The 15093-nt window shown below is 37.7% G+C and overlaps 1 protein-coding gene across 2 annotated transcripts; it reads right to left on the bottom strand.

Moving 5' to 3' along the window:
- Positions 1-3619: 3619 nt before the first annotated feature.
- Positions 3620-14825, bottom strand: LOC145783231 (uncharacterized). Of its 2 annotated transcripts, XM_082595039.1 has the most exons (11): positions 14693-14825; positions 12636-12727; positions 11926-11970; positions 10437-10912; positions 10133-10238; positions 9661-9766; positions 8299-8467; positions 6797-6915; positions 5757-5818; positions 5159-5234; positions 3620-4759 (listed from the first exon to the last, which is right to left on the bottom strand). In XM_082595039.1, exons 2-11 carry the CDS (start codon positions 12689-12691, stop codon positions 4748-4750), a joined length of 1227 nt encoding a protein of 408 aa, XP_082451165.1. In that variant the 5' UTR covers positions 12692-12727; positions 14693-14825; the 3' UTR covers positions 3620-4747. The 2 variants fall into 2 exon arrangements, with proteins under 2 accessions (XP_082451165.1, XP_082451166.1); XM_082595040.1 differs by lacking the exon at positions 11926-11970.
- Positions 14826-15093: the final 268 nt, after the last annotated feature.

Genomic DNA, 15093 nt, shown 5'->3' on the forward strand with positions numbered 1-15093 from the left:
GATGATGTTTTGGAAGCAGAGACGAGTGATAATGTTAGGGACACGTCAACCTATTTCGACCTGGATTACCAACCTGCTCTCAAGCATCTTGCAGGAGGAAAAGCTTACCTTAAAAAACGTTCATTTTCGATCAGTGCCAGTGACTGTGTTAAAGCAGACCGTCGTTTAGTGTCGAACTGTCGATTCGCCAACAATCCGATCTGCAGCGATCAACTGTTGGAGAAAAAAATATTTCTGCTTCGCCAACAACTGTACTTCGAAAGCGCGAGCAGTGTCGACTTGAAGCTTTAAATCAATGTGAGAAAGAGCTGAAACATGCTAAAGCAATTCAATTATGCTATGATGGAAAAATCATAAACAAAATGGACAGGTACATCTTTTTGGGACAATTTGTGGATACAGGAGTCAAGTGTGAAAAAGTTTTAGCTGTGAAAACTTTTTTGGAAGGAATTTCGGTAACTTCTCAGACCATTTTTAACTGTGTTACCGAGCAAATTTGTGAGGATACTTTGAGTAAAGTATATTCAGTTATGTCAGATACTACTGCATTAAACACAGGGAAAAAATCTGGTATAAATAAGCGCCTCGCCGATTTTTTCATGGAACGGCATGGTCGAGGCATCCACACATTGGAATGCTTATTTCATGTTAATGAAATATATTTCACTCGTGTCATCTCAAAAATCGAAGGGCAAAAGAAGGGACCTGGAGCAATGCAAGATGGAGCACTGATGAATCACTTTAGTGAAATCAAGAAGCCTGATTTGAGTCACATTGTTGACAGAGTTAAACTTAGCGTTCCTATCACAGGATTAGCTGCTCTGCATTTGAGAAAGAAAGCAGAATGGTTCTCTAGTCAGATAGAAAATGGCAGTAACGACCAGTCGTTTAGGAACGATCACGTGTGTTTACTTGCTTTGGCTTGTTGCCTTGTAATGGATGTTCCAGAAAACATGAGAAATCTTTTGGTTTACAAGCAAGAGCCGACATGCCATGCCCGATGGATTACAACAGCAAGCGGATATCTTCGTCTGTTGATTTTCAACGTCTGTAAACTGGATGATAACCAAAAAGAAAAACTTACTAGATTGGTATCTTACATAGTTTCAGTGTATCTACCTTCGTTTTTGCTTATTCACCTGATGCCTTCCGCTGCTGAAGGCCCGGGTATCATGATTGTGCAACGAAGTTTTTTACTTGCGTACAGAGACCTCGATTCAGAACTTGCAGATGTCGCTTTGAAGTACTTTTACGACCATGCTCTGCAATGGTTGACACCAATAAACATCTCATTAAGCGTTTTCTCTGAAGTACCACCTTATTCCGTTGAAGCTGTAAAAACAGTAGCGTTTCCGCAGTCAGTAGATGCCAGAAGTTTACTGCGAGATCGCAAAGCCGGACTTCGAAACTTTTTTACTGCAAAGAGCAAAACTGCTCCTTGTATGATGTGTTGCGATGTTCCGGAGACATTTTGGAAAAAAATTGAGAACAACAACAGAGCGACGGAAAGGATGATTGGGAAATTAAAAGGTGTCGTTAACAACAGGATTATCGATAACCCATCACAAGCAGGAAAGACAGATGCTCGCTTCCGTGCGTTTCTTTGTAATTAGCAGACGACCATCATGAACGTTGAAAATAATTTTAGTGTTATGTTAGTTTATAGTTTGTTGTTTTGGTTAAGATACAGCTGAGTGGGATATACTGTATGCTCTTTTATTCCTGATTATTCTACTCGCGATTGTTTATCTCAGTGGAATTTTCTTAGCATGTGATTTTTCCTGGCCAATCTATCTAGGCTCTTTAGTTGCTAATATTTTTTTATAATATTGCGGTGTATTTTACTTAATATGGTATTGTATAATATTGACTTAGAACGACTACAGGTTATAAAATCAAATTTAAAAGTAGAAACGCTTTTCAAATTTGAACCCATCCTGCAACAGCTCAACAGCAACCCATCCATCCTGTCATACAGCTCGAAGATTATAGATATGGATATAAAAACAATAAAAAAGTGTTTTTTCCAAATTGCTTTTTTTCTGAAGCAGATACGACTTTAAACTCTCTTTAAGTAGAGATAGGAAATCGTATATTCTGCATCATTTGATACAAATTCCATACGTCTAGCAAAAGTAGTTTTCGAGATATTGAAAAAACGCGAAAAAACGTGAAAAATCGCGTGGGGCCCCCTCAAGATGACGTCATAATGAAAAAATAATGCCAGATTCGTAATCAGCGGCCGAAACTCCATCAGAAAAAAAGGTACTCGTTTTGAAATTTAAAAGTGGTGAAATTTTGAAACACCTTAATGAACGTTCAACAACAGTTCCATAAAATGCACCAATTTCTTGTAGAATTTATAAATCAACATGTTACATTGGTATAAGTTACAAAATGTTTAGAAAACAAATAGCCTACAAGCCGTCGTTAAAACGTCATCAAGCAATATAACCCCATTGAAAATATAAGCATGAAAACCCAAACTGTCAAAAAAGAGGACATTTGAGCATTTTTTAGTGTTCTCGGAGGACAATTTATTTTTCTTGAAAAAAGAGGACAAATCCTCTTAAAAGAGGACATATGGTAGCCCTAGATGAAGCGTTAGAAAGTTAATGATGGAATTGGGATGGAAGATTGTCTTCCATCCCATGATCAAGATCTTCCATCCCAAAATCTGTCTTCCATTCCATCCCCTGACTATGCCCTCCCCCCCTCCCCGCGGACAAGTGAATAATCAAATTTTATGATTTAATTTAAGGTGCTTAATTTTACCAAAACATTTTTGCACATAAAGCATACAATTACCACATTGGGCCCCTAATTTGCGCGCAATTAATTTAATTACCTTTTCGAGCCCTTTTTCTACATTACGGTCCCCCCCCCCCTAGGTCTAAAGAATAACAACTTTTATGCTTGAATTTAGTCGTATAGGATGGTTTTAACCAAACAATTTTGTGCGTAAACTATAAAATCACAATTTTGGGCCCCCACCAATCACAGTCTTGGGCACTCAAGGGTACGCCGTACCCCCCTCTCATAGGCCTTGCAGGAGGGAGGCTGCAGCCTAAACTACACATTACAAGTGAAATTCGCTGGCAAAACTAAAATCATTTCTACTTGATATTTTTAACAATGAATTTGCGACAGTCAGTCTCTGTTTGTTCAAATGCAGCATAGGCTATCGGTAGACAACATAAAAAAAAACAACAAAAAAACACCAACACAATGAGCACAACATTTTCTAGTGCCTTTCATCTCAAAATGAAACTTCAAACATCCGTCCGAAGTGTCTTCACCTTCCCTACCAAAGCTACTTTACCAGAAAGCAAATTTAGTGTCGCTACTCTAACGAGCGGACTGCTGGAAATAAATTCCTCAGAGAGGAACTCCTTTCCAAATTAGTTGGAAACCACGAAAAGACTTGGGGCGGTTTCGTTAACATTGTTTGGTACAATAAAACTTTCCTATTAGGCTAGTCTTGTAAGAGGACTAGCCTAAAAAGCTTATAGCGCCGTGCCGCCGTCTAGGATTTTCAAACTCAAAAGAGCCATCAGCATAAGCCAACCCTTGCCTGCCTCTATTGAAACTTTTTTTCTACAATTTAAACTCTTAATACTCAAAATCAACGAAATTTATTTTCTACACAAACAAACGAAAAGCAGCAGACAGCAGCAACAATGTGCCAGCTGCATCACAAACACGATGAAAGACTCTTTGCCAGTACGCAAACAGAAACAAGGATTCAAACATAAAAGTTGAAACAAACGAATCAAAACCCAACCGAGCAATCTAAAAATCATTAAATTTTACATCACTTTCAGTGCAGTAGACATATCAGTGTGATGTGTAAAAACAAACATTGATCGATTGCCAACATCGAGCAAAACGTTGGCACTGAATTAGTCGTGACTCTTTACTGTCATCATAGGGGATAGACTTGTTTTTTTTGCAAGACACATGAGTGAAAAATATGCTTATGGTGAGTTGGATGATCAAGAAAACCAACACTGTAGTACCAAAGGGAAAAGATTTGTCGCCGTGTTGCAAAAAGTTTATTTCGTATCAGGAAAAATAAAAAGTTTGAATGTGTTCAACCAGACATTTGATTAACCACGTCTGAGCAGACTCCGGTAAAAATTGTAAATTGGGGTAAGCTTCTTTTAAAAAAGCTAATATTGTCTCACTGACGAAACGTAGAAAAACAAACGCAAAGGAATACAATATCTATTGAAAGCGGACATTGCCAGCGAGCAAAATCCGTTCGTTATGCATTGATACCACGTCAATGTAGCTGGATTTTTCCATATCAGTTGTCCCAGACACCAAAATCTCTCATGTTTAAATTGAATTTTCTGCAGGCGTTGAATCAAAGTAAAATTAACAGATTTTGCTGTCTGGAAAAGGGCCGAATGTCATCGCTCAGACTCAGTGCCAACAAAATCGAAAAAAAAACAGATTCCTTTTAGCTAATGAGAATATGTTAAACATACTTCACAGTCACAAAAAAACAATTATTTCGTTTAAGTGTTCAAAAATTGCGAACAAAGTTTATTAGAAAATTTAGATTTTTTTTCTAAAACAAAACCGCAACAAAAGACATTAATTTCACAATTCAACAATTTCAACGAGTTACAATATTATGCTATGCTAAAATTTATTCTAAAAGAAATTAAACTATAAAGATTTTTCAAAACAATTCTTTCCAAAAAGACAGATCTTCTATCAAACCAAGCTGATCTCCACATCAATCACATACCTGAAAATGAAAAAGCAAACAATCAGTTTATTAAAAAACGACAGACGATGAAACAGACAAAAGATTGTTGTTTATAAAGTTGAGTTTAACCTTTGACATTTTGACTTGTTTGCCTTTGACATGAACAGAATAGAAGAAGGCCTACCTGGGATGGTAAGCTGCAGCATAACACTGAAGTAAAAACACAACACACAGAGATTAATTAATCAACTCACGCATTTTGCACGGTCGAGTGTAGAAAGGTATTATCGGTATTCTTAACATTAATTGACAATTGTTAAGATTTACAACCCTTCAGCGGTAAAACGGACTACACAGGACTGTAGAAATTATAGATAAGAAGCAGGCTGATTGCTCACACTCATTTTCAGCAAAAAGCTTCGGTCAGAAATAACCCACTTTGTGTTTTCTGCATCGCTTCCGAGGAGTTCCAAAAAACAAGAGCCTTGCTGGGTCCTTGTGGTTTTGATTCAAGCTGGAAATGAAATTCAATAAAGTAAATTTAATTCTCGTCTATCCAAGGTCAAGCAAGCTCACAACAGACGCATTGAAAGCTTGATTCGATGGCATCGACAACAGAGGTAACTTGAAACTGTGAATTTCGGTGACCAACTTACATCAATCGTTAAAAGGTTTTAGTGTACAGATATTTACAACTGCAAAAATCAATTTTCAAAGAGCAAAGAGTTCTTTTCATTTAGGTAGCCATGGGTGGAACAATTCCCAGTCAGCCACATTTCATTCTGTCAATCCCGTCCCGGTGATCGGTCCTGCGTCAGTGGTTCACAGCCTCTACATCTACAAGCGAAACTGACAAGAATAAGCTTCCAAAGAGGCTTTCTTAATTCGGGCAGTGACAAAAAAAAATTAAGGTAAATAAATACGGTGAAGGGAACTTGCTCCTCTCCTTCCCAAAACATGTTGAGGGGATCTCAGGGGTATGTGCGATGCACTTGATGGCAAAAGACGATATAATACTATGTAAGGAAACACTTACGTATGTCTGTAAGCCAGGCATTTCAACCATGTTCCTTTCTTAGAAACTTGGTAAGAATTCCCCTGAAACAAAACAGAAAGCTGAATCAGGAAAAATGAATAACCCAGCAAGCACATTCCAAATAAGCGGAAAACTGCTGGAGGAAAACTCGCCTTTTATTGATGCAAATTCAATCGTCGCCAGAGGCGTAATCAGTTTCAGCAGCCATTGGTTGCAGCAATTAAGGCTAGTGCAAAAATTAACGTAAAATTTGCAAAAAAAAAACTGATACTATACAAGTAACCTTTGCATTGCAAGAACGACTCGAGGCTGGATGATACTGAAAATTTATCAAAGTGTTAAACCTTATCCTGTAGAACAGTGGTCCCCTACCTTTTTAAACAGCGACATTAATTTTTTAAATCATGATCTTGGCGTTCACGTGCGACCCCATTTTGTTTTCCGGTATAGAGAAAAATATTGCAAGTTTAAGTACACATAAATTGGACTAAAACCACACCAATAGGGTGAGTTATGGCGACTCCACAAAAAGTTTCGGCAACCCCACATGGGGTCGTGACTCGTGCCAACAGGTTGGAAACCAAAGCTCTGAAATTTTAAAAGTCAAAAAAATGTCCCACTCCATAATTGTGTGTGGGATGGCGTAGTGGATAAAGCGTTGGCCTGTCAATTATGTAAACCTGGTTCGATTCCCGGTTAAGCTGGTTGTTGAAAACACCGCTCACCTCTATCTAGGGTGTAATAAATTAGGTCGGCATAACACATGCGGCCGAGAGAAAGAAAACTGGCCACGCTACTCATCTTAGTGCCAAAGGCTTAGTACAATGAGAGAACATTATCTTCTCATACCCGACGTTTATCGCTGGGCGTTTCTTTTCAAATAGCGCCCAGCGATAAACGATAATGATCTACAAAAATTAAAACGGCAAATGGATTTTTTCAGGGGGGAGGAGGTATAAGATATCTAAACCTCAGAGAAAAAAAAAACATGTCAAATTTTGTACCGTGAGGCACGAGGGTTTAAAAGTAACCCAACTTACCTTTTCGCGGTGATTTTGCGTGCATGATTGAGACGAAGTTCCTACAGGGCAGGTAAACTCTACGAGAGAATTTCGAATAACATTGATGGCTCGTTCATCCATGCAGTCGTGTGTGTTAGCTGAAGCATAAAGTGGGTAAATGTTGTGATATGATAACGTTAAATTGACGTCTGGTTAATATATAATGCTAAAGTTAACCAAGTTTTTATAGGTCTGCTATGACACAAAACACGTTTGCTACAAATCATCACTGGCAGTCAGCCTCTTTTCACTTGGAGTTACGCCATCAGTTTGAAAATAAACGGCTTTATGTTTATTCAATGCCTTTTAACTGAGTTTATCAAAAACGTTTTTGAAAATCAAAATACCCAAAATGTATGAATATTGCAAATTTTTCACAACGAACTCGTGTGACATTTTTGACATTGTTTCTTTTGGTCGATTAAAGCATGAGAATGCAACGAAACGAAGACATTTTTGCATAAACTAAACTTCCCAAAAGTGAACGAACATATTACATAACCCTAAAGTACCAAGCTTTCTGTAATAATCGGACCAAGAACCCGACACAGAAATGCAGAGCTTTCAGATCCGCGTCTGCAAAGTACAAATGCCGCAGTCACGGTCCTAGCAAAGTACTAAAATAGCTTTGAAAAGATCTTTCAATCCAATTAAATATAGCTCGTTATATTGCCTATGAATCATCGTAACATTGTAGTAGCAGTACGAAACCACGTGGGTAGAGCTAACAATGCAAGCGAAAACAAAGCCTCGATTTGTGAAGGGTATTTTCAGACAACAGCATGACGAAATTGTTTCGATATGCGTGGCATGTGTGGTATGAAATGCCATCCACGGACAGCAAATTAGTCGTGTTTTACACTGATTCAACGTCTGCAGACATTGTGCATTTTTCAATCCCTTACGATTATTTTTATCTGTTGCATAATGAAAAAGTTGTTTTCTGTTTGCTTCGCAGAGTGTTTGATTGAGAATGTAGGCCTATAGGCAATTTTTTAACAATAAAAACTTGGCATTACGCTGTGACCGATGGACTCGCGATGTGATTACCATGGCAACTGATTATAATGATTGTGGGTTCGAGATGTGTCCTGCCACTTAGCGCCGAGTCGATGTTTTGTCAATGATGCCATGATCATGTAACTACGGAGGACTTCTTTGACCTCTAAAAAAGAGGCTATTTTAAGTGGAATCAGAGTCGCGCAGATCGACTATGAGTGGTTTTGCGTCGGAGATAAAGTTAAGAGTGAAAGTGCCCACGGTTGTTTATGTAACACAATAACGACAAAACTGTAGCCTAAAAACATCTTCTGGTGGTATAAAATTATGCCATCAACCACACACTACTATATTGAAATTAAATTCATTAATTTAAAAAGAAAAAACATCCCCAGCCAGCAAATCAATCAAGTACACATTTAAAAACTGAAATCACTTTTGAAGTTAAGTCTGATGTGTTGACCAGGTCAATCCAAACCTACCTAAAGCCTTCATCTTGTCTTTAATTTTCCTTCTTTTAACCAAATATTTTCTTTCGTTGTGACTGTTCGGTTTCGCTTTCGGTAAGTTAACGTCATTGAAATGTGACGACACATGACGTTGATATCCTTCTTGTGACGCAAAGCTAGCCTCGCACCCTCCCACAATGCACTGCAATGCATGAATTTTTAACACTGAATCAATGTAAAATCTATAAAAATGTAAACGCGTTTGAGCTGATTAACATGAAAAAAAAAAAATATATATATATATATATTGAAGTCTTTAATGGAATATGACAAAGGAAAGCCAAAGAAGCTGTTAGTGCAAGACGACACAGATGCATTTAAGCACAAGTTGATAAATATTTCTTATGATTCGTTGCTATCTCAAACGCTGCAGAGTGCAGACCGCAGTAAAATAAAGCACGAATTGGAGTGAAATTAGCAAATTCAATTTTACACTTTTTTATGATACTCCATAAAAGTAGATACTCGTAGTCGTAAATACTCCATAAAGAGACAAGGGTTTGTCATGCAATCGATAGTATTGGTGCCTGTTAAACAAACGTTTGCAAGCATGTGGAATTTTGTGGAGACAGTTAAAAAAAATTTTAACATTGTTTCAACCTCTAGACGTTGAAGCGATGTTTTTTTACGAGCTTCAGCATAAGAGACTTCTCGCAAAAAAGCGCCGCATTGAATGCAAGATCTCAATAGAATGAACAGATGAGCAAGTCGAACGAACTTTTCAAGTCACATTTGACTGTTGGACAATATCACTTCATTGGTGTCATAACAAACTTAGTTGGAGTGACTCTGGGAAACTGTTCTGCAGAGGTTCCCGGGGGGATTCAATGGCGATAGGCTTCAGAAATTCTGTAGACAGCAGCGTGTATGGCTTTTTCTATAAGCTTAATCAAGCACAACTAAAACTTCTCAACGAATTTAAGTCTTGGTAACCCAATTTCCATTCAACTTGTGCCTTGCTGCGTTCTTCAGCAAAAGACTTCGCTTGCAAACCACCGGTATGGTTGTAACTTAATCATGTAAGCCCGACTTGAGTCCATGATGCAAGGTTTCTGCATGTTAGGTGACCATGGCACACAAACGAAAGAGGCACTTTACAATCTTTCAGTCGCTGAAAACAAGCAAATTTTCAAAGTAGGAGCGAAAATAACTTCACTTGCCGTCGATAAAGAACGAGTCTAGAGATAAAAAGTGTAACACTCCATGCTGTTTTTATTTTTGTCGCACTCTGCATCCAGTTGGATCATAAGTGAATACAAAGGAAGATTTTTCAACGAAAAGTTTAGTGGCAAAGTTATATTCTGGAAATAAAAGCACAACAGTTTGACTACCAACCTTAAATCTTTTGTCGCCCGTGTGTATTGTGACGTGCTGCCGGAGCCAGGCGATGCCACGCGAAGGTCTGTCGTACACTTTGCAACCCGACCAACAACAGCAGAACCTAGAACACCAACCAATGTCATTGTGATTAAAAACTTTGCAAAACAGCGTCTAGCACAAGCTCAGAAATCAATTCGAAAAATTTAAGTAATTGAACTGTTTATGATTGCTCAGTGCCAGATGAACGTAGAAATACCAATTGTAATTGGTTACCAAAACAGCAAAAAACTAACCGCTGGTTAATACAGTTCATGGGAAAAGTAGTGTACGCTTACATTAACACTCCACTGTAGTTGGCTAGTACAGTGAACGAACAATGAGCGAGATAATAGGATATGGATCCTTGGCTGCAAGGAAAATTCTATTAAATTCAGAAAAAAAATTGTGACAACAGAATAACATTGCGAGCGTGAAATTTATTAGTAACCTGTCTTTAATAATGTCTACGTGTGCACTGGTCAGATGCTTGTGCAAATCTCGGCTGTTTTCATAACTACAACCACAGTTTTCCCATCTGCACAGTACTTGCCGCCCTGAAATCAGAAGAGAGCAAAAACCAGCAAGGTAAGCTTTTTATTGAAACAAGCTTTCTTTAAAGATGTAAGAGTGACACACATGAATCAACCTTAGTTAAGATATTCAATGCTAAGTTACATTCAAATTCTAGTACAACTTGGTTCTTTATTTATTAAAAAAAAGAAACAAAACTGAAATTAAGGAAATTCACTGACTTTTTCTGATAGGAGGAGTCTTTGCTTTAGGAGGCTTAAGACAAAGAGGACTCGCTTTGAGAGATCCAGGATCAAAAAATAACGAGGATGATTTCATGAGCTCTTCAAAAGTATCCGATTTTGATGTTTCATCAAAATCTCCTGGTCCTGTGCTTCCGGACGGCGTCGTGGACTCAAATCCAGAATCCGGACTGTTAGCACTCATGTCGTCATCACTAATGGAGGAGGGGAGTCGAAGATGCAGATCAGATTTGTGTCCACGAGAAGAGTAGGAATGAATTGAGGAGCCAACAGCGTTGCATATGTCAGTGGAGGAGTCTTCGCAATCGGACAGGCACAAGCGATGAGAAGACACACTGCTGCTGGTCAAAGGAGTTGCCATGGAAACGAAGGAAGAGGAGGACACGTCAAGATTCGCATAGGTGGAAGTTGAGGTAGAGCGTATTAGTGACGTCATTTTTCGAGCTTTGCAGAAACTGTAAAAAATGAACGAATCATTCTGAATGTAAAATGTAGAGCCTAAAGTGCAGAAACTGCTTCTTCAACAGTCATTTAGGTCTAAATCGGAAACGCAGCAATGACAAAACCGAAAATATTGGAATACTGACTTATGATGCAACCAGATTTTATTCATTGCAACTGGGTCCTCAGATAAATTTCGATTTGAATGTCCTCAGTTTACAATAATGTCAGCACAATTATTTAATACAGCTGGTTGACAGGCACAAATTTTTACTCGCATGTATCTCACCTGCAGCGCTTAGTCCCTTTTTACAATGTTTTAACGCCAGCAAGATGTAACGTAAAAAGTAAACGAAATGTGTGAATCGAATTTCCACAGGCACCGCGAATCCGCGATCCTGTAACCTACTACTCCTAGACAGTAAATCAGTCATCTTTTTACATAGTTTCAACGTTTGCAAACTTTGAATCAACGTAAAAAACGATTTGCTGTCTGCTTTGATTGACCGCAAGGATTCCGTTCAAGTGATTGTAGGGTGTGACTAAAAAATTGGTGTAAAAATTTGCCATCATTTGGTTGTGAGCTAAAAAAAACCGCTTAGTCACAAAATGATCCAAGTTTTCTTATTGTTAAAGTCGTGCTTTCTCAATATGAAATGACTTCAATGACGCCACGCGGCCACATATGCATATACGTTGGTTATATGGTCGATTGTTAGTGACAGAGCCTGCACGAAGAGACTGCAAGACGGACGGACCGCCATGGAACCGCGGTTCATATCCAACTGAAAACATGCGGCTGTGTTTAAATGACCCATTAGTCTGCAAACGTTGTTGCTGTCAAGGGAGATGCTCTGTGCCTTTTTTGCCAAATAGTTCAAATCCTCAATTGCCAACAATAAATTTGAACCCAACAAATACACGATAAAACGTACATCTGTATTGCAACCTGCGTCACGACAAAATGCTTTAATGCAACATTACGATTAGCAGAGTGATTTAAACAAAATACAAGTTGCACACAAACCTGTAATCCGATTTGACGCCATGCGTGCAGTCGGAATTCCTTCGCCTAACAAATATACAACACGTGTGCTTATACCACGATCGAACGACGGAAAAGCTTTCAAGACAGCAAAATTCGTCAGTTTTGCAGTGATTCGACGTCTGTAGACGTTGATTCAACGTTAAAACGACGGATTTTGTTGTCCGGATTAGTACTTCCCGCATTTGTGAATTCAGAAGCAAAAAGTTGAATTAATCCATTGGAATACTTTTGCTATTTTTATCTTGACCCAGCAGACAGACGTCAAGTTGGTAAAAATTTACATCAAGTGAACGAAAAGGTAAAGAAGTTAACCTTCGTGTACAACTCACATACTCGGCGATTAACTGCTTTACCAAATGCTTTCGAATGAAGACAAACTGATAGCATTTTGAAAGCTTCGTTTGTGTTTCCACCATTGCAGCCAATGATAAAAATGTAAAAAATGACGACCAATCAATGAAGATATTTAAAATTTGTTGAAAAGCTAGGCTTGAGATGGATTTTGCTACCGTAGAAGCTAAAACTGAATTTATCGTGAGAATTAATGTGACGAAAACTGTGCTATTTTCTGTATTTAATGCACTGCACAACTACAAACCACATCACTAGTAAATACTTTGCTAAACAAGCCAAGAGATCACATTGCTTTGACAAGTTTATACGACCATGCAGTGAGAATATTTGTCTACCTGGTTTGGCAATGCGGGGTTCTGGGCGCCACATTTTTCTGGATGGTGTCCTCCATTATCGCAAGTGATGAGAAAAATGATCAAAGAAGAAGCTGAAATGAAGGGGAATTTCAAGTCGGTAAAGTGATTGAAATAATATCGCATTTTTGATGCGCTTGTGACTGAAAACTAACATAGCAAATATTAAAATGACGTAATTGCTATAGGACTTCACATTTGGACTACAAAGAATAAAGAAAATTTTTGTTGAAAAAACGTTAATTACTGTTACGAAAAAATGACAATTTACAAACTGTAAGGTTTCAGTAATTTATGACGTTGCTTGAACATGTCAAGGCGTCAAATTAGTGCAAAGATTTTGAAATTGATGCCCATGAATGTTGACATTCCAATGACATTTCTTGAATGTTGACACATTCTTAGAAGGGGTAGAGTATATTTGCATACCTACACGTTGCATTCAAAAGCCAGTGGATTTATATCAGTGTGGTGTATGGTATTACAATTCAGACAATTCAATTCTAAATGTATGGTATTACAATCAGAAAAACATTTTAAAAACCATTCCTCCACAATCTCTCAACAATTATTGAACTAAAACAAATACATAACGTATCAAACCCTTATGCGCAAGTTTTTCTTTCTAACATTTTATACGCAAAATTTTATGTTTGAGGTTAATCAGTTTCTATCATAAACCGTTTGCTCAATTTTACAGCGCTCAGAGAGATTTCAATGTTTTTTCAGCTGAAAGTGCATCATGATTATTTTTATATATTTGTTTTAAGTGGTGACAATAAATGAAAGGAAGGAGGGTTTTCGAAACAAAATCTCATACTCAATATTTTTTCGTGATTGAGAAACCATTTATCTTCGAACGAAGAAATATTTGAAGCTTAAACGTGGCTTGTACTTAAGGTACTTGGTACATATAGTTTGTAGAGGCTTTGAACTGCTGATGCAGGCCCGCCCTGCCATCGAAGCTAAGAGCTTATTTCATTTGCAAAGTGTTGATTCTCGATGAAATTCCAGGGAATGAAGAGTGGTCTTCAAAGTGCGTAATGCTGAGCCACACAGAGAAAACCTTCCTCGTCCGATATCATTTCTTCCTATACAAAGCTATGGGTTTCCCAGCCAATAAATCAACGTTTTTTTACAGTGAAAAAATATAACCAAGTAAATTATTATAAAATCAGCACAAAGTTAGTTGTTGGATATTTCTTGCTCTGAAACGGGGAGGGAATGTTAAAGCTGAATGTATGTGATTAAATAATATGTGAACAGCATTTACCAAAAACATGTACTAACGCGTACCAGCTAATCATCTCGTTGTTTTACCACTGCGCTTCAAAACGACAAAAGTTACATCACAAAAAATGTGCCCATTGTTCCCCATTTCTTTAGACTTTCTTGGCAAAGAGAACAACCTTGTGATTTACTTAATCTCAAAAAAGCGGGTCGGATTTTTCCCAACAACTGTCAATCTGTGAACAGTTTCCTTGCATAGTTCAATATTTCTTGTACTAAAGTAGCAAAGCATTAAGAAGAGCCAAGCGAATCGATTTTGTGAAAATGAACACCAGCGGCGCAAGTTCACATTGTTGACAGGCGTCTGCAGGTGCTGACTCAAACTGTAAATTGTCAAAACTATTCGGAAAATGTGGAATACTTGGAAAAACTTACACTCCCACATACCGCCCCAAAAGAGCAGGAAAAAAATTGAATAACCAATTCTTGATCAATGTTAGCAAAGTTAAAACATTCGCCTATAATAATCTCTGAAACTTTAGTTGAAAGTCTGGTGAAGAAGCAAGGAGCTCTAGAGCAAGTTTTGTAAAATTTAAAGGCAAAAACAACATAAATGCACATATTGAAAAATTTAAAACAGGTTGCATGAAATTATTAAAAAAAATATTTTTTCAGATATTGCTTTTAGTGAAGAAACGACACAAAATAAAACAACTCACACCACAAAGGATGTTAAATACAGTATCCTGGTAATTGACATAAACATACTCAGTCTTCTCAGTTCACTCAGCAGCATTGGAGATACGTACCTTCAAGAATAATGCCTCAAAACACGTTGCACTGGGAGAGTAAGCAAGGCTGGAAGGAAACTCGTCATACTGCCATTGTTGAATTGCAAAGAAAAAACAAAAATTATCTTTAATTTCAAGAAAACCTAAATCTGAAAAAGAAACTCAAGTATAAAGCTTACAATCATAGAATTTAGGAGAGCAATAAAAACAGTGATTTTTCGATGATCTCAAACCTGCAATTGTCATTTTGTCATAATACCATATGACAATTATGCGATTTAATCAACACAATTTACCAAATGAAGCGTTTCGCTAACTGCGCGATAGATTGGGTCGGAAATGACCTTTCAGAGAAGAAAAATCATTGATCAGAAAGTCATCAAGACACTTGAGACAAGTAAAAGTCACAATAATCTTTA

Source organism: Aplidium turbinatum, chromosome 14, assembly GCF_918807975.1.
Source record: "Aplidium turbinatum chromosome 14, kaAplTurb1.1, whole genome shotgun sequence".
NCBI lineage: Eukaryota > Metazoa > Chordata > Ascidiacea > Aplousobranchia > Polyclinidae > Aplidium > Aplidium turbinatum.

Bases quoted from the DNA above. Each gene is read 5' to 3' on its own strand.
- LOC145783231 (XM_082595039.1), bottom strand. From the start codon at position 12,691: ATGGAGGACACCATCCAGAAAAATGTGGCGCCCAGAACCCCGCATTGC. The intron at 10,239-10,436 runs GTCAGTGAATTT...TTCTGATTTCAG, and splicing joins GACTCCTCCTATCAGAAAAA to GGCGGCAAGTACTGTGCAGA. The intron at 5,819-6,796 runs GTAAGTTGGGTT...GTTTTGTTTCAG, and splicing joins CGCAAAATCACCGCGAAAAG to GGGAATTCTTACCAAGTTTC.